At 36.9% G+C, this 27,287-nt stretch overlaps 1 protein-coding gene and 1 pseudogene across 1 annotated transcript in view; one reads left to right on the forward strand and one right to left on the reverse strand.

Annotated features, from left to right (window-relative positions):
• Window positions 1–5,729: 5,729 nt before the first annotated feature.
• LOC141363334 (CUB and sushi domain-containing protein 3-like) overlaps window positions 5,730–27,287 on the reverse strand; it is a 32,776-nt gene continuing 11,218 nt past the window's right edge. The window contains exons 2-7 of the mRNA XM_073865972.1: window positions 15,908–16,081; window positions 15,596–15,669; window positions 12,012–12,123; window positions 8,006–8,185; window positions 7,683–7,748; window positions 5,730–6,433 (exon numbers count right to left, since the gene is read on the reverse strand). Coding sequence (XP_073722073.1) covers window positions 6,141–6,433; window positions 7,683–7,748; window positions 8,006–8,185; window positions 12,012–12,123; window positions 15,596–15,669; window positions 15,908–16,081 — 899 coding nt within the window. The 3' untranslated portion in view covers window positions 5,730–6,140. The remainder of the gene's footprint in view (window positions 6,434–7,682; window positions 7,749–8,005; window positions 8,186–12,011; window positions 12,124–15,595; window positions 15,670–15,907; window positions 16,082–27,287) is intronic.
• Window positions 17,297–17,413, forward strand: LOC141363418 (5S ribosomal RNA; annotated as a pseudogene).

Consider the following 27,287-nt stretch of genomic DNA (forward strand, 5'->3'; position numbering starts at 1 on the left):
TTTATCTCTAAATGGTACCATTGAATGAATGGGGCTAAGCTAAATGCTATCAAAGCGTCGCAGCACGCTCCAGCGCTTACGTGCGCGCACACAGATGATAGAGGGATGTATCAACAATTCTTAGTTAAGGTAATAACATATTTTAATATTGAAAATGAGTAGACTATTCCTTTAAGAGAAAACATTTGCATAAAAAACCTGATTACATTACACTTATTAATTTTTATGTCAATCTGTAATACCGCGATTATCCACTACAGTAGATGGCCACTAATTACCTAATTTATGGAATAACTGAACCCAAATCTTTATTTACTCATTTTAAACTTTGTGTATGTTCTGATAATCGTCCTGAATCTGATCTCAAACAAAATTCCTTCACAAAAATGCAATTATTTCAGCTTTTTGCTAAAACATTTCTTTAAAGAAAAACACCCATATTTAAGAGTTTATAAGCAGAGAATAAAAATATAGATAGGATGAAACGTTTCTCTCATTTTGTTTGTTTATTTTTTGTTTGAAAGCAGAGGGTCTGTTCTTTCATTTGATATATTTGTATGTTTATATATTTATAGAAGAAAATTTTCCTGGAAGGCATTTTGTGAAACTTTTGTGAAAATCACAAAAAATGCTGGCGGGCAACTTTTCAAAAAATGGCTGTCGGCGAACGAGTTAATTTCATGCAGCGCTGCACATACCGATTGGTGTGTAACATCATTGTGCCACAAATGAAATTTGAAAGCATTTCAAGCAGTTTGATCTCGCAGTATTTTAAAGGGACTTTAAGTAGGGTTTTATTAATCAAAATCAATGTCTTTATTCATAAATATGTCCTCGTTGGTGTCAAATGACCTCTGCCAATGATCTGATTTTTCTTTGTAAGCTTAGATTTTCTTCTCTTTACTTACATTGAACGGGTACGTCCAAGGAGGTTTTCATGTCATTCCGCCTTATTGATAAACTATATTAGCAGAAAGGGACAAAAAGCACTAGCCTACCAACACGTTTCCAGAACGCGTTTTCATTCAGAACACGTGAACTATCTAAAACGGACAAGGAGATCAGTGAGTACATAATGGCTACCGTAGTTGCAACAAGCATTTGGAAAAGCGAGGCGCTAGAGAGCACTATTCGTTTGAATGCAAAATACAATTTCACCACTAGATGGGGTTAAATCCTACTTATTGTCCATTTAATGTCATATAACAATCAGTCTGTGCAGCACATGCGACCCAATACATGGTTATGGTTTTCTAACAAAGCTAGCGTTAGGACCAGAAAAAACACAGGACTTATATGACAAGTATGTGTACAAGCAGGCACGGATTGGTAATCAGGAGCACTGGGATAATTGCCGGTGGGCCAATCTGTTTTTTTGGCTGCGAGGGCTGATGTTGTCATGCCACCGGGTTGAAGGTTACTGTCCTTAGGCCGCCTGCACTCAGAACACTTGCATAATTTGCAGGTGGCAGATGTCCCCACTGCTTTATACCCAAGTTGATATTGCTTATTGGCAAAATTCTTGCATTAGGGTCCATTAACATATAAAACGCATGGAAAACGCGGGATGTGCTGCTTTCTTCTGCTTTTTAAAGCACTCACCGTCTGTCTTTTCTAAAGGTCCCACTCGCTGTGAACACAAGTTTTATTTTAGCATGTCTATATTTGAGTGCACTTGCCGCGCACTTAGATTTATAATAAACTTGAGTGCAACTGGATGTGAACGGCCTCTAAAAGGAAAAGGATCTACAAATCGCAATTCATTAAAATCTAAGTCATATATGTAACAATAAATGGTCTATGAATTGTCATCGGGGTTTTTACACCTAGTCACTTCATGCGTTTTCTCTGATCGGTTAGCTTTCTGATCGCAAAAAGACAATGGTGTAAATGCCCTCCGAAACTTTTCGAGACACCCGGAAGTTAGCCGGCAAAGATGCAAACAAACAAAGACAACATGATTATTGCTTTATGGGCGACAACAGCGGGTAAAAAAGCTTTCTAGAAGTGTCCAATGACAAACTCGAATGATATTACACAAAAAAATAAAACTTTGAGAGAGATAGAGTTTTGTGAACGCTTTAACCCGTCATGGATCTGTATGTTAAATCATCACGCCATCACTCTCATGCTGCTCTGTACTGCGCACTCCAGTTTGTACATCATAATTATAATTACAGTGGGGAAATTAAGTATTTGACACATCAGCATTTTTATAAGTAAGGGGATTTCTAGGTGGGCACACAAAATTTCCACCAGATGTAGCCATCAAGCCAAATATTGAATTCATACAAAGAAATCAGGACATTTAAGTATACAAGTTGAGTCATAATAAGTGAAATGACATACTTTCCCCTCTGTATTTAGGCTACTGTTTTGCATTGAATTGGAAATGATATATTTATAGAATACAATGAATTGCAAGGCTGTACAGAACACTGCACTATTGCAGACTTATATAGGCTACTGAGGATTAATGAATGTTAATTATGTTATTTTACATTTTACAATTTACATGTTATTTTTTGTTGTGAACTACAGTGTCCGATCTAATTCACAAAACTCCAGGGCTGAACATGAGTCCCATTCCTGCCTTGTGTTTAAGTATGGATAGAGGCCTCCAGAAAGGATTCACATCGCAATCATGGTTTTACGATTGATTATCGAATTTTAAGACATTTCAATGTTTTTTTTATACAGGCACTTAAAAAACAAGATCATGTGGCATCTTTGAGATTTTGTTCAAAGCATGAATGTGCATCTGACAAATCTGCACATCAAAATGATTTATCAGGCGTCAATAATCTCTCAACACAAGCATCGTGTGCTGCGGTGGTGACCACCAGACAAAAAGCATTACAGACAGTGTCAGGCTGCTGGGAAGCAGAGAAGAAAGACTTTGTTGTACTTGATGTATCTAGATAAACACAGGTTTAGTTTCTTGTCTCTTTCCGCACTGGCACGCCCATATAATGACGCATCAAGCGAACTGTCCGGTAATGATGGTCTGTGTTAACAGATCAGCTACAAATGGGATCAGAGTTGATATTGTTTGCACTTTGAGCATCAACACTTGACCTGCACTCAGATGCATGATATGGGGTCGCTTCATAGAGATCAGGGGTGTGTTGATGTTGAACAGCAGGTCGCTGAACCAACAGCATGAAGAATTCGGCCTATTTAAGAAGCTGAAGAGTCTTTCTAAATATATTACAAAGATAAATGGAGTGCCATTGAGAGTATCGTATTATTATTATTTACCATCATGTGAATATAAAGAACAAGACAACTTTATATTGATTATGTTGCATTTGCATCACATTTAAGATGAGATCAAAATGAGATCAAAGTGGTCCAAGCTTTGAATCTCTCATCCAATCAGAATTTATAATTAAAAACAGCCTGAATCTAAAACCTGTTCATCTTCTACGTTCTTCATGTTTACAAATGCTGGGAAAAAGAAACATTGGTACAAAATGTTCATCTTTTTGTTGCTTTTCCTTTTTTCAATCCACACAATGCATTTTCTCCAACATGCCACATATAAAGACCATTATTCACAGACAAATAATGTTACTGACGCCAGATTCATATTTCAATTACTACGAATGATCACATACTATCATAGAAAATAATGTTTTCAAATTTTTAAGACAAGTCATGATATTTTAAAGGGGACGTCTGGTTTGCGACCTCTTAAACTTTTTCCTCGCCATTAATGAGTAATCTCGAAAATGACGTAAATGCTTCCCTGACAATGATGCATTTTTACAGCAATCCATATTTCAGCTATCATCCACTAGGTGACGCTCTTACCCAACTTATAAAACAATGAAGCATCCACTGATCTAAAAACAGTAAAAACTCCACGTATGTTTAATAAAATGCAAATTTGATAAAAATGTGGTATATTTGAAGAAACCTACACCTATTTGAAAGGTGATAAAAAGAGAACAAATGAGGATAGGATGAAACATTTTTTTTTGTAAGCAGAGGGTGTGTTTTATAGTTTTATACCACAGGGTTAGTGAATGCTTTATTCTGATTGGCTGACAAACATTTTAAGGATGTGCATTATTTTTTAGTAAACGCACACCTATGACGTAGTCCCAGGTCTGTCCACCGCATTACAGTTCCATATCACTATACCAAGTTTAACTAAAAACGTATTTTAACAAATAAAGCATAAATATATGTGTGGTATAGCGAAACAAAGAATTAAAAGGACAAAAAACTTGTCAAATGTCTTACAATAAAACACCTGAACAATGTCTTATGGTGTGTAAACGGTGGTATAAATGGAATAAATTGACTTTGGTGCCTTGAATTATTCAAAAATAATGCACCTATACGAAAATAATGCACCTTACCTAACTGTGGGTTCACACCAGATGTGTTTGAGGCGTCAAATTCGCGTTTACTGTGCATAGTTGGACGCTTAAACATTTTGAGTGTACTCGCTTCATTCGCACGTGAAAGCCGCACATAAAAATCTAGTCATCGAGACATTCACACGGAAATTGCGTCATTGGAGGTGCTTCTGTGATTCCGTTCGCTTCCTGTAATCACTTTACTACTAGAGCAAGCTCCTGATTGGTTAATGTGGCACATTTGCCCACCACAGCTCAGATTTTTCAACTCGCGCGTTTTCCGCGGCAACGCTCAATTCGCATCATTCGCGCAAACTAGACCCACTAAAGAGGCGGAATCGCATCTAAGTCGCCACGCTAAACGCCTCATTGACACCGTGAGACCTCCAGGCGCACGTCAACGCATCTTTACATTGACTGAAAGGATTAGTCCATATACTTAAAAGAAAAAATCCAGATAATTTACTCACCATGTCATCCAAAATGTTGATGTCTTTTTTTGTTCAGTCGAGAAGAATTTATGTTTTTTGAGGAAAACATTGCAGGATTTTTCTAATTTTAAAGGACTTTAATAGAGCCCAACATTTAATACTTAACTCAACACTTAACAGTTTTCTTCAACGGAGTTTCAAAGGACTATAAACAATCCCAAACGAGGCATAAGGGTCTTATCTAGCAAAACGATTGTCATTTTTGAGAATAAAAATGACAAATATACACTTTTAAAGCACAACTTCTCGTCTAGATCCGGTCGTCATGCGCTAGCGTGACCCAACGCAATACGTCATCACGTCAAGAGGTCACAGAGGACGAACGCGAAACTCCGCCCTAGTGTTTACAAGCGTCTTGAAAGAGGACCGTTCCTACGTTGTTGTATGTCAACTGATACTAGTTAATGTCTTTGTGTCAGTTTATTGTTTACAATGGTCCGCAAATGTGCGTTTTTTATATGTAACACGTGACCTCCCTACGTCACTACGCATTTACGTTAGGTCGCGCTGGACCGGACCTAGACGAAAAGTTGTGGTTTAAAAGTACATATTTTTTATTTTTCTTGTCAAAAATGACAATCGTTTCGCTAGATAAGACCCTTACGCCTCGTTTGGGATTGTTTATAGTCCTTTGAAACTCCGTTGAAAAAAACTGTTAAGTGTTGAGTTAAGTATTAAATGTTGGGCTCTATTAAAGTCCATTAAAATTAGAAAAATCCTGCAATGTTTTCCTCAAAAAACATAATTTCTTCTCGACTGAACAAAGAAAGACATAAACATTTTGGATAACATGGTGAGTAAATTATCTGGATTTTTCTTTTAAGAAAATGGACTAATCCTTTAACATAGAAATCATTCGCGATTGACGCCTCTACCACGGCTGGTGTGAAAGCAGCATTACACTTTACTTACTTATGGAAGTCATAAAGAAAAAGTTAACTCTCATTAACAAAAGTTATAAATAAAATCATATAAGTTATGAAAAGTAATTTAATTAAAAAAAATCTATTTAAATCAGACTGTTGATGCTTAGGGGGCTGAAGTTACAAAAGGTTTTCTATTTAATTTTCTGCAAAAAACTGAACTAAACTAAACTAAATATTAATATATTTACAGTGTCTTCTAATTTACTATTATACTCACACAAGAAGTAATATTTTTGTCATATTGCCCACCTCTACATGTAATTCAATTAGCAAAAACAAATAGCAATTAGCACATTTACACCTTCGTACTAAGTTCTTATGAAGATAAAATAGAGCTGTAGTTGCATCTCACATCAAACAGTAAGTGACAGTTTTTCCCCAAGACTATGACACCAGCAGTTTTCTCTAAAAGTTGACACAACACATAACAGATGTTTGCTCACATCAGTGTATCTGACATGAGCCGTACCCGTACACGGCTCCTTACCTGACAACAGCAGTTCTGAGTGTCTGTTAGTTAAAGTCACGTTGACTTTCCCCGAGCTGGCATTAAAACTGGTGATCGTCAGAGTCATCGGCTCTTTCACTCCTTTATATTCGAAGGAACCTTTCCACGTGTACGTGGGTGCAAACACGTCGTCGGGGACTGCAATGAAGAAGGGTCAATGTGTCAGATTCAGTGGTTAGGAAGCCATTTACACTCTGTGTTTAGTACAAATTAATGAATCATATTGTGAATGACCTCAGAGCAGAAATTACACTATGATTTGTCTGTCCTTATCCATTTTAACATTGACAATTATCATTAAGCATCATAAAACAGATATTGCAGACTAAATATTTTGTTTTAATGACCCGTGAACATTGCATATTGATGCACCGGTTGCTTGGCAACTGTAATAGCCTAAAGTTAGGCATGAACTCAAAGAGTTGAATTGTTTATTTAGATAATTAGCCTTAATATAAAATGCATTAAACTATTTATTTAATTTCAGTTTGTTTTATTGCGGTTGCCACCTTTTACAAAATGCAATACAAGAGGTACTTTATAATTATTCCATGCATTGTGCCAACACAACCTCAGTTGGCACATTATATTTAATAAATGTGAAAAGCAACATGCAAATATACACCAAAGGAAAGCAAATTGTGAAATGCATTCAAATGTTTAATTACTTCAACAAAATAATATTGTTTATTATTCAGCAGGTTGTGGTTGCCAAGATCTGTGGTGCAAAAAACAAACACTATTTTATACACTGCAAAAAAGATTTTCAAGAAAGAAATTTCTTACTATTTTTGTCTTGTTTTCAGTAAAAATATCTAAAAATTCTTAAAATGAGATGAGCAAAACGACCCAAGAAAATAAGTCTAGTTTTTAGACCAAAAATATCAAATTTAAGTGATTTTGTGCATAAAACAAGCAAAAAAAAAAAAAAATATCTGCCATTGGGGTATGCAAATTTTTCTTTATTTTTTTCTTGAATTTAGTGTTTAAGAAAAATGTTCAAGATTTTTTGCTTACCCCATTGGCAGATTTATTTTTGCTTGTTTCACTTAAAATCACTTAAATTTGATATTTTTGGTCTAAAAACTAGACTTATTTTCTTGGATCATTTTGCTCATCAAGAAAAATAAAAGAAATTTTAGATATTTTTACTGAAAACAAGACAAAAATTGCAAGAATTGTTTTCTTGAAAATCATTTTTTGCAGTGTAAAGCAAAAAGAGATTTCTCCCAATTAACCCAGTTCAGATTTTCGAACCATTTAACGTCAGTCTGGACAAAACACTTTAATTTAGGTTGAATATAACGTAATTGTTTGCACAGTGGTTACAAATCGCATAGTGCACGCATAACATCGAAAGTATCTTGAGTCTTTTTAAGATGCTTACCATTGACTTTCGGACTTGAAGTTCCTTGAACAGGCGTTACGACTTTTTCTGTTGTTTTTGAGCCAGCTGGAAAAAGAACAAACGCATATCATGGCAAAAATGTTGAAAAAGCCCATCACATTTGAAATGGGTTTAGGGAAACACATTACACACATGACTTCTCACAGCAAGCAAAGAAAATGATTTCAGAGCGTTTCTGCGTTGACAAGACAAAAGCAAAGAAAGAAATGGTTACGGGCCACGAGGTTCGGGCAGAAAATAAATTTGAATTTTGCTTTTTGTGTGTTTTGATTTGCTTTGTGTGTGTGTTTCTGACTGGTTACCTCTACAGACGGGCACCTTCCCAGTCCAGGACCCATCCGCGCGGCACACCCTGTGCTCGGAGCCTCCGGTGAGGATGAAACCAGGCTGGCAGGAATAAAGCAGTGTGTAGCCAAAAGAGGGAAGGTCCATGCCCAGCACGTTGGCATGCGGCGGAGTCTTTGGTTGCTTACAGGAGTGAGCTGAAGAAGGAAAACAGCAGCTGGTGAATTCATGTGTGCTAATAGAAAGTGTCATAATACACCATAAAATGAAAAGACAGAAGAGTTGTGCATATAAAAGACAATTTCTGGTAACACTTTACAATAAGGTTGTATTTGCTAACATTACTTAATACAAATTGTTATTCCCAAATAAATATATAATAATAATTTTAATAACCTTCCTGTCTTCCAATGAAAATGAGAATGGCGGTTGATTCCTTATCCCTTATACACCTGTATAGTCTTAAACATATGCTTAAAAAATATATATATATATATATAATTTGATAAAAAAATATGACGCATGCTTGACAGGTTTCATGAGATGCATTCACTAACCTGAGCTTTATAAACACACCAGCCCAAATGATGTATGCATGATAAAGCTGCTTTTTTCTTTTGCACATGAAATGAAATGCATATGGATGAGGAACAACATTCCTGGAGGGTGAAAAAAAAGGTTTCAAGACATGGAAAATGGATGGCCTGTGCCAGACAAACAAAATAATTGAGCCCTGGAAGAGTAAACATGAAATGCAGAAGGGGCAAACATGAACTAATGAGAGAAACACACGTACACCCAAATACAGTATCATGTGTCATCTTATTTATTAATAGAAAGCAGTAATGATTTCAACATGCCACTTAACCTTCAAAGGGATAAAAGCGGTAGCCTATTTACTGGCATTTCAACATATTATAATCCCAAAACATGATATTTTATTCAATATTATAGACAGCTTAAATTTTATGGCTTGTATCTCCCCTATAAGACAACTTTAAACAAGTTACTTAACCTCAGTATTTGCAGTGACCCCCATTTTAATATTTAATATTTTCACAGTTTGGTTTCCTCACCTATTGTCCCTTACAAATGTCTGTATCTCCCAAAATCCTGGTAATAGTGGTAAAACCTGGTAACACATTCTGCTATGAAACAAAACCATCAGCAGCAAAATGATCCATTTATCTATCCATCCACCTACCCATCAGTCTATCCACCCATCCATCCGTTCATCAATCTATCCATGTGTCCATCTGTCTATTCATCCACCTACCCATCCGTCTTTCCATCAACCCATCCGTCCATCCATGTGTCCATCTGTCTATTCATCCACCTACGCATCAGTCTATCCACCCATCCATCCGTTCATCAATAAATCCATCTGTCTATCCATCCATCTATCCATCCATCTATTCATTCATTTGTTCATCTGACTATCCATTTGTCCATCTATCTATCTGTCTGTCTGTCTGTCTGTCTGTCTGTCTGTCTGTCTATCTATCTGTCCATCCGTCCATTCATTCATCTGTCCATCTGACTATCAATTTGTCTGTCTGGCTGTCTGTCTGTCTGTCTATCCACCCATCCATCCATCCATTCATCAATCTATCCATGTGTCCATCCGTCTATCCATCCACCTACCCATCTGTCTTTCCATCAACCCATCCGTCCATCCATGTGTCCATCTGTCTATCCATCCATCTATTCATTCATTTGTTCATCTGACTATCCATTTGTCCATCTATCTATCTGTCTGTCTGTCTGTCTGTCTGTCTGTCTATCCATCCACCTACCCATCCGTCTATCCACCCATACATCTGTCTATCCATCCATCCACCTACCCATCCGTCTATCCACCCATACATCTGTCTATCCATCCACCTATCCATCCATCTATTCATTCATTTGTTCATCTGACTATCCATTTGTCTATCTATCTATCTATCTATCTATCTATCTATCTATCTATCTATCTGTCTGTCTGTCTGTCCGTCCATCCATCCGTCCATTCATTCATCTGTCCATCTGACTATCAATTTGTCTGTCTGTCTGTCTGTCTGTCCATCCATCCATCCATCCATCCATCCATCTATCCATCCAGCTATCCACCCATCGGTCTATCTGTCTGTCTGTCTATCTATCTATCTGTCTGTCTATCTATCTGTCTGTCTGTCTGTCTGTCTGTCTGTCTGTTTGTCCGTCCATACATCCATCCATTCATTCATTCATCTGTCCATCTGACTATCAATTTGTCTGTCTGTCCATCCATCTATCTATCCATCCATCTATCCATCCATCTATCCATCCATCCATCCATCCATCCATCCGTCCGTCCGTCCGTCCGTCCGTCCGTCCGTCTATCCATCCGTGCGTCCGTCCGTCCATTCATTCATCCGTCTATCCATCAGTCTATCCACTCATTCATCCATCCATCCATCTATCCATGTGTCCATCTGTCTGTCCATACACCTACCCATCAGTCTATCCACCCATCCATCCGTTCATCGATCTATCCATCCACCTATCCATCCGTCTATTTATTCATCTGTCCATCTGACTATCCATTTGTCTGTCTGTCTGTCTATCTTTCCGTCCATCCATCCATTCATTCATCCGTCTATCCATCAGTCTATCCACTCATTCATCCATCCATCCATCTATCCATGTGTCCATCTGTCTGTCCATATACCTACCCATCAGTCTATCCACCCATCCATCTGTTCATCATTCTATCCATCTGTTCATCATTCTATCCATCTGTTCATCATTCTATCCATCTGTTCATCATTCTATCCATCTGTTCATCATTCTATCCATCTGTCCATTTGACTATCCATTTGTCTGTCTGTCTGTCTGTCTGTCTGTCTGTCTGTCCGTCCGTCCGTCCGTCCGTCCGTCCGTCCGTCCGTCCGTCCGTCCGTCCGTCCGTCCATCTGACTATCCATTTCTCTGTCTGTCTGTCCATCCCTCCATAAATCTATCTATCCATCTAGCTATCCAACCATCTGTCTATACACCCATCCATTTGTCTATCCACCCATCTGTCCATTCGTCTATCCACCCATCATCTGTTCATCGGTCTATCCATTCATCTTTGTACAGTTCATCTCATGCAGGGTCACTTGGGGTTTGCTGGATTTCATCCCTGTATATCTCAGGCTATAGGCATCTATCTATCCATCTATCCATCCATCTATCCACCCATCCATCTGTCTATCCATTCATCATCTATACGATTCATCTCATGCAGGGTCACTGGGGGTTTGCTGGATTACATTTTTGTAGATCTCAGGCTATAGATATCTATCCTCCTGTCTATCCACCCATCCATTTGTCTATCCATCTGTCTATCCACCCATCATCTGTTCATCGGTCTACCCATGCATCCTTTGTACAGTTCATCTCATGAAGCGTCACTGGAGGTTTGCTGGATTTCATCCCTGTATATCTCAGGCTATAGGCATCTATCCATTCATCTATCTGTCTATCCATCCAGCTATCCACCCATCGGTCCACCCATATATCCACCCATCATCTGTTCATCTGTCCATCCATTCATCCTCTATATAGTTCATCTCATACTATGGGAGTATACTCTGGGTCACTGGGAGTTGCTGGATTTCTTCCCAGTATATCTCAGGCTATAGCATCTATCTATCTATCCATGCATCTGTCTGTTTTTCCATCCATACATCAATACAGTTAATCTCATGCAGGGTCACTGGGAGTTGCTGGATTTCCTCCCAGTTTATCTCAGGCTGTAGGCAGGAAAACATTCTGGACAGATGTCCAATCCATCACAGGGCTAATACACAAACAAACACACATTCGCGCTCTCACCTACGGGCATTTCAGAGTCTCCAACTCAACTGTATGACTGTGGGAGAAACCCGAAGAAAACCCCACAGTAACACGAGGAAACAAACAAACTCAATGTGCAAATATGCAAGATGCTCTTACAAGAGCCGGGTTGCTGTAATGAAATGACATACAGTATGAAAGAGAAATGAGGAGACTTACGAATGCATTCGGGCTGAGTGCCACTCCATGTCAAATCTTCCTGGCACGTACGTGTGGTGGAGCCCAGTAACAGATGACCGGTCTGACAGTGAAACTTCACCGTACTGCCCACCTGTTAACCAGTAAAAGGTACGCATGCATAAATCAACCTGCAAACTTCTTCAAAAAAATCAAATCATAAATTTGTCCTGTGACAGACAGTTCATATGAAGACATTTACATCCTTCTGGCTTTTTAATTTTTCTGGTGTACTTGTGAAAAAGCAGTCCACTAAACACGGGCATGGATAATTCTGAGGATTAAAGAAGGGCATGTAAATGAGGAGGAGAACCGGTGTGCCGTCAAGTCCCGCTGAGATGAAAGTCTCTGCATGCTGGAACATTAGCTTTCATTACACCAGCCCACTTCTAAAGGAATCTGTGACAACAGCCGCGACTGACACAAACAAGACTCGGCTCGCCCGGCATTCACGCAGAGCCGGCTGAGAGGTCCTTCTTTTCTTCTGTCCTTCAAAGAGCTTTAATTCCTCCAGGCTTGAATGATCCAAACCAAGCATTTTTTGCATTACGTCCGTCAAGCACAAAGGCTGTGGCTGAAGTTCCGCCCTAAAGTTCACCAATTAGCAGTGAACGGCTGATTCACATCTTCTGTTTTCAAATATTTTGTCAATTTTGAGCAAATATATGCTATTGTTTTAAGACATGTTTGCATACAGTTGCATGTGCATTCCTGCATTATGATAAAGAAATAAATCACGGTACTCATTGGATGATAGATTTACAAACAGATATCTGTTCAACTCAGAGGTCCTATTAATATGAATATCTTTAGCAGTGCAACACCAGCCTCTTTTGTGATTTTCACAAAAGTTTAATGCCTTCCAGAAAATGTTCTTCTTTATATATACACATACATCAGGGAGCGCTCTTACCCAACTTATAAAACCCGGAAGTTATAGACCCTCTGCTTAAAAAAAATAAAATAAAATCATCCTAACTTTATCACCTCTCAAATATGGGTAGGTTTCTTCAAAAATATCAAATTTTGGGCAAAAAGCTGAAATAATGGCATTTTTGAAACAAGACTTTTAATAGAGATCAGATTCAGAGCGATGATCAAAACATACACAGAGTTTGAAATGTATGCCCTAAGGTAATACATTATTTCCCCTTCTGGTCTTTATATCCCTTCCTCTGATGAATACATTTTTATCCATGGTGGGGACAAAATTATGGACGACCTAAAATTAAGATAATTTAATATAAGTGCACTGCAAAATGATTTTCAAGAAAAAAATTCTTAGTACTTTTGTCTTGTTTTCAATAGAAATATCTAAAAATTCTTAAATTAAGATGAGCAAATTAACACAAGCAAAAAAATCTGCCAATGGGGTAAGCAAAAAATCTTGAAAAATTTTCTTAAACACTAAATTCAAGAAAAACTGGCAGATTTTTTTGCGTGTTTTATGCACAAAATCACTTAAATGTGATATTTTTGTCCTAAAAACTAGACTTATTTTCTTGGGTCGTTTTGCTTATCAAGAAAAAGCATTTTGGTTTAAGAATTTTTAGATATGTTTACTGAAAACAAGACAAAAAAACTAAGAACTTTCTTTATTGAAAATCATTTTTTGCAGTGTATTTCAGCACAGCAAAAAATGACTTTCTTACTTAGTATTTTTGTCTTGTTTTCAGAACAAATATCTAAAAATTCTTAAACCAAGATGCATTTCTTGGTGAGCAAAATGACCTAAGAAAATAAGTCTAGGTTTTAGACAAAAAACATACATTTAAATAAATTAGTGCATAAAACAAGCAAAAAAATCTTGAAATAAGTTAACTTTTTCAATGAAATTGAATTTGAGCAAATTAGTCCTTAAACAAGCAAAAAAAAATTGCAAAGAAAAATTTTCATAAACATTTAATCCAAGAAAAATTTTTTTATTCCATTGGCAGATTTTTTTTTGCTTGTTTAAGGAGTAATTTGCTCAAATTTTATATATTTTGCCTAAAAACTAGACTTATTTTCCTAGGTCACTTTGCTCATCAAGAAAATACATCTTAAATTAAGAATTTTTAGATATTTTTACTGAAAACAAGACAAAAATACTAAGAAAGTCTTTTTTTTGCGGTATATTAGACAAAAAAAATCAAATTTAAGTGAATTCATGCCAAAAAAAAAAATCTTATTTTATTTGTTATTTGTAATTTGATTTGTTTATATTTGCGTGTTCAGGCACAAATGTTGCATGTTTTACCGGCTCCTCGGTCACTGCGGAAAAAACAAACATTCATTTATCTGTTTTATGTGATAAACTTGAACATGTTAAGTGACGCATGGTCTTTGTTTATCTATTCTCTTCACAAATTAATACACATATTTTAATTTTTAGGGTCATCTGGTAAGTTCATGATTAAAAATGACCATGTGAACGAAAACAAAAGCTATTAATGCACTGTAAAAAATTGATTTTCAAGAAAAAATAATTCTTAGTATTTTTGTCTTGTTTTCAGTAACAATATCTACAAATTCTTAATCCAAAATGCTTTTTCTTGATGAGCAAAACGACCCAAGAAAATTAGTCTAGTTTTTAGACAAAAAATATCAAATTTAAGTGATTTTGTGCATAAAAAAAATCTGCCAATGGGGTAAGCAAATTTTTCTTGAATTTAGTGTTTAAGAAAAATGTTCAAGATTTTTTTGCTTACCCCATTGGCAGATTTTTTTTATGCACAAAATCACTTAAATTTGATATTTTTGGTCTAAAAACTAGACTTAATTTCATGGGTCGTTTTGCCCATCAAGCAAAAGCATCTTAATATTTTTACTGAAAACAAGACAAAAAATACTAAGATTTATTTTCTAGAAAATAATTTTTTGCAGTGTGTATGTGACCAATAAAACTTCAAATTTGAAGAACTCACATTAGTGAGCTGCTTTCGCTCCCATGATGTTACGGGAAGTAAAGCTAGCGGTGGATATATGTGGAATCCATTCTTCTGTTTAACTCAAGTGCCTAATTCATCTTATGCTTCATTTGTCCCTTTCAGAAAGAAAAATCAGCATCCGAGCAGTCCTTAAAGTGGCGGCAGGGTCGTTTAAGTAGATATAGTGAGCATCTGAAGAGCGTACTCAACCCCGGCCACACATCCTAAACCCGCTACGGCTTGAATCTGACCGAATCTGTTTGACAATAAATCAATTGTGCTTATAAAAACAATGTCAGTCTGGAAAGCTTTTAGTTCATTTTTATATAAAGAAACCCAATGCATTGACACTGAAATGAGAATTTTTTCTCTAAAATCCGGCTTTGATCCTCATGGTGGCACTAACTGCTTTAGATAACCCCGTCACATGAGCACAGTGAATATCCGTTTGACTTGGCAACCATGGAAAGACTTTCAATTCTTAATAAGCACATCACATGTCACCTTGTACTATTTTAACAGCCCGCTTTTGTGCTTGAAGATAAAAGCGAGCTACGACTGACAGAAATCGTCTCATACTTATTCTGATTATAATAGCTTTGATACGAGAGTCCAGGATAGTCCAGGAGTATCAAGCGTAGATCAACCGTCTCTCACCTTAAAGCCGAGACTGCTGTTCAGAGAGCCGTACTCCGGGGTGCCTGGATTTTCACACGTGGTCTTGGTCGGTTCTATAGTAAAAGTGATATAATGACATCGTTATCATCGACGTCTACATTGTTATCTTCATAATTGCATTAGGAGAAGCTCATGTAGTCCTGGATAAACTGCAGCAGAGGGTAATAATAATCCAACATAGATCAAAGCTGGTGTGCATATTACAGTGTAACTCCATTACTGGTTAACAACCCTTTACTGAATAAATCTGTATATGCTATAAAATCCCATTTAGACAGCATAATACGCTACCTATGCAGCGCGGCTGGGATCCGCTCCAAATGCCATCCGCTTGACACGAGCGTGTAGATGAGCCCACCAGCACGTAGGGGGCGCCGCAGCTGTAGGTGACCTCAGATTTAAAGATGAAACTCGGTCCCTCTCTTCTGGCTCGTGCAGGCAACCCAGGGTCGCCACAGAACTTGGCTGTAAAGATTTAAATATCAGTTGTTAGAGTTCATGCTTTTTATGTACGGTTTTACATAAAATCATAATCCATTTAACGTCTTTAACGTGATGTACCGTATTTCAGAAAAAGTCAAGCTGAACTCGATTTAATCTTGCAGCACATGATTAGATTATTAAAAGTTACAGAGCAGAATGAAGCCGTATCTGATGACAGGAGATAAGAAGTGTGTGCACTGTCAGTCGTTTTAAAGAAATATTACTATGGTCGGGTTTTTTAATTCACATGCACACATTATTCACAATAAGCATGAAGACTTACTATGACAGATCACAGGGTTAATACTGATTTTAAACTGACTTCAGCAGTTAATGTTTCATTCTAACTAACTAGCTTTGAAGTCAGAGTATAGGTTTATTGTCATTTTAACCGTGTGCAACGTTTCTCCAGGACCTACACTGCAAAACATTATTTTCAAGGAAAAAATTCTTAGTATTTTTGTCTTGTTTTCAGTAAAAATATCTAAAAATTCTTAAATTAAGATGCTTTTTCTTGATGAGCAAAACGACCCAAAAAAATAAATCTAGTTTTTAGACCAAACATATCAAATGTAAGTGATTTTGTGCATAAAACAACCAAAAATCTCCCAATGGGGTAAGCAAGTTTTTCTTACATTTTTCTTGAGTTTAGTGTTTAAGAAAAAATGTCACAATTTTTTTTGCTTACCCCATTGGCAGATTTTTTTGCTTGTTTTATGCAAAAAATCACTTAAATTTGATTTGGTCTAAAAACTAGACTTAATTCATTGGGTCATTTTGCTCATCAAGAAAAAGCATCTTAATTTAAGAATTGTTAGATATTTTTTCTGAAAACAAGACAAAAATACTAAGAATAGTTTTTCTTGAAAATCATTTTTTGAAGTTTATACACAGCAAAAAATTACTTTCTTATGTAGTACTTTTGTCTTGGGTTCAGTAAAAATATAAAAAAATTCTTAAATTAAGATGCTTTTTCTTGATGAGCAAAATGACCTAGGAAAATAAGTCTAGCTTTTAGACAAAAAAGTGCTTAAAACAAGCAAAAAAATCTGCCAATGGAAGAAGAAAAATTTACTTGAAACAAGTTTCTTTTTTTCATAAACACTTAATTCAAGAAATTTTTTCTTATTCCATTGGCAGTTTATTTTTTGCTTGTTTTAAGCACAAATTTGCTTAAATTGTATATTTTTTGTCTAGAACAGCAGCCATATCACCCTGTAGCCCAAGACAGCTTGCCCACTGAAGCTAAGCAGGGCTGAGCCTGGTCAGTACTTGGATGGGAGACCACCTGGGAAAACCAGGTTGCTGCTGGTAGAGGTGTTAGTCAGACCAGCAGGGGGTGCTCACCCTGTGGTCTGTGTGGGTCCTAACACCCCAGTATAGTGACGGGCACACTATACTGTCAAAAAAAGCACCGTCCTTCGGATGAGACGTTAAACCGAGGTCCTGACTCTCTGTGGTCATTAAAAATCCCAGGATGTCCTTCGAAAAAGAGTAGGGGTGTGCCCCGGCATCCTGGCCATACTTGCCCATTGGCCTACTAATCATCCCTCATACTAATTGGCTATATCACTCTGTCTCCTCTCCACTAATAAGCTGGTGTGTGTGGTGGGCGTTCTGGTGCAATATGGCTGTCGTCATATCATCCAGGTAGATGCTTCACATTGGTGGTGGTTGAGGAGATTCCCCCATTCATATGTAAAGCGCTTTGGCACTGAGAAAAGCGCTATATAAATGTAACGAATTATTATTATTATTATTACTTATTTTCTTAGGTCATTTTGCTCATCAAGAAAATATATCTTAATTTAAGAATTTTTTGATATTGTTACTGAAAACAAAACAAAAATACTAAGTAAGAAAGTCATTTTCTGCAGTGTAAAGAAGATAAAACACAATAAAACACATTCAAGCAGCACTTTGATCCCAGAAAATTTCTGTAAAATTGGCTGAGACCCTTCTGTGTGAACACAAACACGTCCCGTAAATGTTTTGGGATCGCTCCCGTAAAGGGGACCTAGTAACATTGCCATAACATTAACAGAAAGTGTTGTGTTTGATTAAAGACAGAAACAATGCTGTAAGGGGCGTGCCGTATGGAGGACGCGAGTGTCATCAAAACAAGAAAAGTTTTTTAGTGCTTTAAAATAGGGATTTTAAATGCACATTACAATTTATGATGAGAAATGTATAGATTAAAATCCCAGATGTATTTTCCGCGTAATTTCTATAATATAAATATGTGTGAAAAGGGCTTTATTAACACTTTACTGTACTTTAAAATTACCTACTAAAATAATACAAAAAGTTGAATAAGAACTAAAATGACAACTACAGCTAGAAAGGGACACTCCACTTTTTTGAAAATAAGCAAATTTTCCAGCTCTCCTAGAGTTAAACATTTGATTTTTACCATTTTGGAATCCATTCAGCCAATCTCCAGCTCTGGCGGTACCACTTTTAGCATAGCTTAGCATAGTCCATTGAATTTGGTTAGACTATTAGCATCACGCTCAAAAATGACCAAAGAGTTTATTTTAAAAATGTAAAATTGAACTCTTCTGATATTACACATGCCCGAAAATAGCCCCCTTGGTAACTTTCAACAGCTGGGGACTATTTTTGGGCGCTGCATAATATCATTGCGCCTCCTGCAGCCATGTTACGGCATCAGTCCTTGATTATTACGCCAGAATGAGAGTATAGTCCTAGCTATATCTGCCTAGAAAATCACAACTTTTAATTTTCCGTCGGTCTTAGTACACGATGTAACTACAGAAGAGTCAAGTTTTAAATAAGAAAAATATCAAAACTCTTTGGTAATTTTTGAGAGCGATGCTAATGGTCTTATCAGATTCAATGGATTGTGCTAAGCTATGCTAAAAGTGGTACCGCCAAACACGGAGATCAGCTGAATGGATTCCAAAATGGTAAAAATCAAATGTTTAACTCTAGGGGAGCTGGAAAATGAGCATATTTCCAAAAAAAAGAGTGTCATTAATCTTCTATGTCAAGTTATGTTGTCTTGGTAAGTCAAGCTGTCATAACAAAGACATCTTAAACAATGTCATCTTTGCATTAAAAATTACATAATTGAGCGATTGACACTTAATAACAGTTCATAAACGTGCATAAAATCTCCTTCATGTTCATGACACGTGTCATGTCAAAATTATGAAGGTGTCATGTCAGTCTTATGCATACCCCTTTCCATTAAAATGTTACAGAGATCTATATAGTTTAAATAAGACTGGCAGCTGATGGCCATCGGAGTCTGGAAGGTTATAAAGATTCGCTTATTTCGTCTAATCTTCCAAAGTGAGTTGAGATCGCCCTGCGATTCCTCACAGCTGATCCATCGCTGTCGTCAGTGAACATCTCTACTGATAACCTTGATTTCACAATGATTCATTTGTAAGCGATCTGATCTGACATTTCCAAACAAACTTCTAGGGCACTTGCTTGGAGACAGACTGTGTGAACTCAATACAGGAAGAGGAATCAAAATCAAGGTCTTAAATTCTGGAGGAAATCTGGCCTTGCATTGATTTAAAAGCATAATGATGTTTTCTCAACAGCTCATTTCAGAAGTACATACTCCCAACATAAACAAATATACAGGTGTGGATAATAGATCTCAATGTTGACTAAAGAAGAAGGGTAAACAGCTTTGTGGTTGACTTTATAGTCGCAGGCTCTGGTTTTGCCAGGACAAAAAAATAATACAGACTCACTATTGGAAACTAAAAGACTGACAGAGCCCAAATGCAATCAATTTCTGCATTTGATACAGCAGAATTACCAGGGGCAAAAGCATTTGTCGTATAAATTGCAGCAAAGCTCCGCAGGCAACGTGGTATTTAAAGATCAGAAGTTGAGCGGTGCATTTTAGCGGCCCCACGGGTACAGAGGTTGACTCACCTGAATGTGAATCAGAGCAATTATACCTCTTTATGTACTAAATGGAAAGTCAAAGGAGGCATGGCAGCTAACATAGTCTGTGATGTATTATTCACAGGGTGGGATCTGAAAGTCAGAGATGGACTGGGTCAACACCGATGACCATCAGCTGACAGTGTTATTCAAGCACTAAGAATCACTGAAACCATTTGCAAGCAGTACCGGAAACACAGACATATGCAGAAAAAAATAAACAAGATTGGGTTTAGATTAAGCCATGATTAAGCCTAAATTAAAGGATATTTAGGTTTTACAAACATACACAGACAAAACAATGAAGCTTATTTTAAGATGTCATTGCAAGCTGTTTTTTATTCAGACAATTCTAAGTCTAAGACTAAAATGCTAAAGAATTAGTTCATGCCAAAATTGCATTTTTTCATAATTTACTTACACCTGTGTCGTTCTAAACCTAAGTCTTAAGATTGTCTTCACGACACATTTTTAGATATTTTTTATGAAAACGGAGGCTTGTGACTGTCCCATAGGCTGCAGTTTTATTTTTACAATCAATCCCAGAAAAGAATGAAAGACATCACCAAAATGGTCCATGTGCCATCAGTAGTTCAATGAAGCAACGAGATAACTTTTGTGCGTAAAGAAAAACGAAGAAAAACAAAACTAACGATTATGCTTACGTGAATATGCTGGCAAGAAATTTGTGCATTTATACGTCCTGTTAAAGTATTGTTTACAATGTTTGCATAAAGGGGGCCGCACACCGGACGCGCAGCTCAGCCCATTCTGAAAAAATCTAACACATTGTTTTCTATGAGTATACGCACACCGGCGCTGACAGGTGCCGCCTGTCCGCGGCGCCCAGCTTTGACTCAGGAAGCTGCTCAAATCCCTGTCACGCCACAGAGCACCACTCATATAGTTTAACATTAAATAACATCATATTTGTCCCAAATCATTAACGATTAACATTGGCTGCTAACGTATATTTTGCATTTTGAAGTAGACGCTATCTTACTAAGCTCGCGCAATTTAATGTGCACTTCCGGTTTACGACACCTCTGAGTAGAGGTCTACACGGAAGACCCGAGACCCGAAGACCCGGGACCCGACCCGGGACTCGTACGGGTTCGGGTCTATATTTTAAATGATCAGCCGGGTCCGGGCCGGGTCTCAATCTATTACTTCGGGTCCCGGGTCTGTTTAACATTGTGGGTAATACCCGAGGTCGATCGGACTCGGAGAACACACACATTTAAATAAAATATTTCAAAAACAGCAACAAAAACTTAGATGAACTGTCCCATACATTTTTTCTATGACGCTAAAATTGCATTAAAAGGTTTATATTTGGTTGCTCCAAAAAGGCAGCTAACGCGCATGTGCTCTTGTAATGTTTTTCTGGTTACCAGTCAGGAGCTTCTGCAGTGAGACGCAATGACTTTACTTTTGACAATTGGCTCTTTTATTTAGAAGGCGGGACCTATTCCGCCGTACCGTGCATTTTGCACTGATTTCTCTAATTTTTATAATAATATTATAAATTGACCGTCTTGCTGTTATATCTAAAGTTTTCGCGACTCTGCTCAAAGAGCACAGAGATGATAGCAAAGAAGCAAAGCTAACGAAAGCAGCCATGGCACTGAACGAGCAATCGTTATTATAATCCAAATGGGCAAACGTTATTAAGCAAGTTGACCCGATGTAAAACTGCGTTATTAATCACCATGACTGTAAAGTGGACTTTTAAAGCTGGAATAAGCATTAAACACTTCAATCGTCAAGAGAGGAATAACATGGATGGAACTTTCTTGGAAATAAGGATTGTGCATCACACAGTCAGGTACAAAGAGGGAGATGACTAACTTCTATGGTTAAGACAAAAAGTTTAATTTTCGCTACTTGTTTATTGACTTATTAATAACATTTAGCTAAAGAATATTTGCCGGTCGGGTCTGTGTTTTCCCGGACGGGTTCGGGTCCAGATTTTAAATAATAGACGGGTCCGGGTCGGTTCCGGGTCCAGCTTTTAAATAATAGACGGGTCCGTGTCGGTTCCGGGTCCAGCTTTCAAAACAACAGACGGGTCCGGGTCGGTTCAGTGTAGCACATTTGCGGGTCTGATCGGGTTCGGGTAGGAATTTTTGGACCCGTGTAGACCTCTACCTCTGAGTTATCCTAGACGCGACTTACGCGGTGCTGCACATCCGGTGTGCGACCCCCTTAAGTGTGTATTAGTTCATGTTAACAATATGCAAAAGGTACAAACCCCAAAGTAAACAATGACATTATTGTCTCCAACGTAAATCTCTTTTCTTGGACTACAACAAACACACGGATTTTAGGCAACATTTTACTTCCTGAGATTAGTGATGTAGACAAGACCGACATTATCATAATTCCTCCCGCTTCGGACTCAGCCTGTAAGTTAACTCCTGTTAGCGTTGCATTGTGAGCGAATCTTTCAAACATGGTAAGGAGCGTCACATTTCCGGCTGACGTCAGAGGTATTCAGGCCAATCACAATGTACAGATTAGCTGGCCAATCAGGGACTGCGTTTCAGGAAGATAATGAAATCTGGAGCTACAAAAATGTACGGTATGTGAAAAATAATGTTTTTAACCATAAACCACGCGAACACATTGTATTATACTATATACACAAAATAACGTTGTTTTTTAGCAATGAAATAGGTGCTCTTTAAATTAAAAAAAAATGTGTAAAAACGTTGGCAGGTCACGTCTGGTGCATGCGCTGTAGTCTGCTCGTGAACGCGCACTGAACGACCAAGGAGGAAAACAAATTGTTGAATAAAATCTTTTTTCTACAACGTTTAAATTTCCACATTTCAGGACATCAAGATGAACCGTTACATATTTAGTTAGCTTTCTCTATACACAAATAGGAAAATGCGGATCAAGCTTTCCCAGCAGCACTTTGATACAAAAAGCCTTTGCAATTTACTGCGATAAAACCCACATTTGATTCTCTTCACGCCGCATAAGGAGAGAGAAGCAGAGGAATTCTCAGACCCTTCTGATCCGGCATGACCGGCACCCACAGCGCTGCAGCTTTGCCTTGAAATTACGGCTTTCTGATTTGATGCATTTTCACTTAGACTCGATGACACAAGGATGCCTGGCAGGGTCAGGGAACAGATGCATTCCTGCCATATAAATTGAGACGGGCCGGTGATGGATAAAGATGCAAACAGGCATGACGTACAAACACTCGTTGCCATTATATATTCAACAAGCAACGTTAGAGCGTCACAGGTCAACGGTGTCACCGCGACATAGCGGTGATGTTTTTACAGTACATAGCTCCTTCCCATCTCACTGTGTTTTTATTTTCCTGACTTCAATGGCTTCAGGCTAAAGCAAGCTCTGCATAAAAATGTGAGCTAGAGAGAGCGAGAGAGAGAGAGAGAGAGAGAGAGAGAGAGAGAGAGAGAGAGAGAGAGAGAGAGAGAGAGAGAGAGAGAGAGAGAGAGAGAGAGAGACTCCTTGATGAATAATACAAGGTCTATGGAGAAACCACAAACAGCACACAACAAAGGGCAAATCTGAATCCCACACGGCTGCAGTGTGCAAAACGCATGATTAAAAATATCTATTAAACCTTATTTACTGTAGGCCATGAAATGCAGTTGAAAAGAAAAGAAAAGGAAACAAAAGAAGGTATATAAATGTGGTGTTGAACTGGGTCTTTAAAGTGACACTGCAGTTTTTCAACCTTCATAATATATTTCCAAGACCCTTGTGATGCTACATCAACTTAAAATAGGTTGAATGAGATGTCTACCATAGCCTTACGGGGTCTGGATCACTTTTACTTGTACTTGAAACTCTAAAAAGGTACACTGCAAAAAAATGACTTTCTTACTTAGTATTTTTGTCTTGTTTTTAGTAGAAATATCAAAAAATTCTTAAATCAAGATGTATTTTCTTGATGAGCAAAATGACCTAAGAAAATAAGTCTAGTTTTTGGACAAAACATATCAAATTTAAGTGAATATTTGCTTAAAACAAGCAAAAAATATGGCAATGGAACACTGAAAAATATTATTATTTGAATTTAAATTTATTTTTTTGCTGAATTTTTATTGTATTAAGTTAACTCAAGAAAACATTTCTTATTCACTGAAAAAATTATTTATTGAATTTACAATTTTTTAAGTGGTTAAGTAAGTGGTTGCAATCAATTTATTTAAGCTACATTTAAACAAAAAAAGATTAGTAAAGTAAAATAAAATATAAAACTTTTGTTTAAACGTAGCTTAAATAAATTGATTGCAACCACACTGCAAAAAATGACTTTCTTACTTAGTTTTTTTGTCTTGTTTTCAGTAGAAATATCTAAAAATTCTTAAATTAAGATGCTTTTTCTTGATGAGCAAAATGAGCTAAGTAAATAAGTCTAGTTTTAAGACAAATAATATACAATTTAAGTGAAATTGTCCTTAATACAAGCAAAATTAACTGCCAATGGGGTGAGAAAAAAATTGTGAAATAAGATTTCTTTTTTCTTAAACACTTAATTCAAGTAAAATTTTCTCACCCCATTGGCAGATAATTTTGCTTGTTTTAAGCACAAATTCACTTAAATTGTATATTTTTTGTCTAAAAACTAGTATTATTTTCTTAGGTCATTTTGCTCATTAAGAAAATACATCTTGATTTAAGAATTTTTAGATATTTCTACTAAAAACAAGACAAAAATACTAAGTAAGAAAGTCATTTTTTGCAGTGCACTTACCTTAAAAAAATTTAGTAAATTCAATGAATCATTTTTTCAGTGAATAAGAAATGTTTTCTTGAGTTAACTTAATACAATAAAAATTCAGCAAAAAAATGTCTTATTCCATTGGCAGATTTTTTGCTTGTTTTAAGCACAAATTCGCTTAAATTTGACATGTTTTTTCTAAAACTAGACTTATTTTCTTTGATAATTTGCTCATCAAGAAAATACATCTTGATTTAAGAATTTTTAGATATTTCTACTGAAAACAAGACAAAAATACTAAGTAGAAAAGTTTTCAAGAAAAAAAATTCTCAGTATTTTTGTCTTGTTTTCAGTAAAAATATATAAAAAAATTCTTAAATTAAGATGCTTTTCTTCATCAGCAAAACGACCCATGAAAATAAGTCTAGTTTTTAGTACCAAAACTATTACATTTAAGTGATTTTGTGCATAAAACAAGCAAAAAAAAATCTGCCAATGGGGTAAGCAAATTTTTCTTAAATTTTGTGTTTAAGAAAAATGTTCAAGATTTTTTTGCTTGTTTATGCACAAAATAACTTAAATTTATATTTTTGGTCTAAAAACTATTTTCTTGAGCCGTTTTGCTCATCAAGAAAAAGCATCTTAAAGGCGGAGTCCACGATGTTTGAAAAACGCGTTGGAAAAGGAGACGGGCCGACTACCAAAACACACTTATAGCCAATCAAATCAAATCAAATGCCGGGTTGCGTATGTGTGGGGCGGGTCTATCAACAGAAGGTCCAGATTCTATTGGGGTAGGGGCGTGTTTGTTTAGGTGATTTCAAATATCAACATTGGCTTTCCAACATCATGGACTCCGCCTTTAATTTAAGAATTTTTAGATATTTATACTGAAAACCAGACAAAAATACTAAGACATTTTTTTCTTGAAAATCATTTTTTTGCAGTGTAGTTACCCAAGCACAAAAATAACTACAAAATTCGACTGCTTTATGGCATACGTCCCTTCCTCCACTTCCCCAAATTCGGACATGAGAGCGCAACTATTTATTTTCCGAAAGTTTATGTCATGGCCGAAGCAGTAACTAAGAAAAAGAAACCCAAGATTTTGTCTGAGGAGACCAGAAAAGAGAAAACGGGAGAGTGTAAAAGGAATAAAAGGAAGGACAAGGATCAATGTTGGGCCAGCGTTCGCTCACTGGCGTGAACTAAAAGGGGAGGAGGGGTTCCTGATGATGCTGACTTAGCCGTCATGCTTTTGGACTATTAAGTAATGTTATACTGCTTGCATACTATCTTTAGATTTTCTAATTTGTTGTCTGCCTGGCTATGTTACAGGAGCTATCTGATCCTCCATTTATCTTAATGAATTAAGTAATGCTAGTACAGTAGCGAATTATCAATCTGGTATTTAGCTAGTAAACGCTAACATTATACTTATTGATGGTTAGCTGTATTGGGGAACGTAACTTTCAAAAGTAATGCATTACAATATTAAGTAACTCCCAAAAAAGTAACTACTTGTGTTTCTTAGTTACTTTTCATGGAAAGTAATGCTTACGCTACTTTTTAGTTACTTTTGCGTTACTTTTTCTTGGCTGAGGCTTGATCTCTTTCAGGCCTTGCAGGTGTTTTTTATGGCTGAAAAGTTCTGCATTCAGAAATTGCATATTTCATTACAAAAATGTCGAGCTCTGGCCTGCCATCTCAGTATTTGACTCAAACTGTTCCAGGCCCGGGGTGGGTAATCGGGAGAACCGGGAGAATTCCCGGTGGGCCGCTTCACTTTTGGGCCGGTCGGGTTTTTTTTTTTTTACATTTGTCACGTTAGTGAGTCTATCTTCTCTTTAAATGACACTTCACACGTTTCGCATTGACAGCGCGCAGCTCTGCATGGGTTGTACCATGTGAGGGAGTTTTCCCCTCCCCTCCCATAGAGTTGGTTCGGTCCATAGCACGTCCCAGAAAACTTTTCTCCGGTAGGCTGGGCCGGCCCTACCGTAACAATACGCGTCTGAGAGGAGGAGGGCGTAAAAACAGGTTGAAGAAAAAATCCATTGGAGGAGGATGCTGCTGCCAAATGTGCCAAACTTACAGATTTATTTTCAAGAGGACAAACAAAAGTGACAACAGGTAACTTAAAGAGAAATAAGCCTAGTAATGATTAGCATTAGCAACGTAATTATTCTGCTAATACCGTTTGTCAAACTATTTACAAGCCAACGTTTTTTTTGTTAAAATATTAGCCTTTTGTGTATACATGGCGATTCATAGACTTTGCAAATATTATGCAAGCAGCTTCTGAGCAGCAGATACCCCGCTGAAAATGAGGATGCCATGAGTAAACAATATGAATTAAAGTTATTTAACCCTCAGGTTGTGTTCAGAACCCTATAACACCTTTTGTGTTCCCAGTCAAAAATGACCAGCCGAAAAAAGCTTATAAATCACTTGTTATGCTATATATTTACCCAATATTGGATTCAATATTTTTTTCAAATTGTTTTCTTTTTTAATTAGGACTGGGTTTTATATTTCTATTTG

Source organism: Misgurnus anguillicaudatus, unplaced genomic scaffold, assembly GCF_027580225.2.
Source record: "Misgurnus anguillicaudatus unplaced genomic scaffold, ASM2758022v2 HiC_scaffold_34, whole genome shotgun sequence".
Lineage (NCBI taxonomy): Eukaryota > Metazoa > Chordata > Actinopteri > Cypriniformes > Cobitidae > Misgurnus > Misgurnus anguillicaudatus.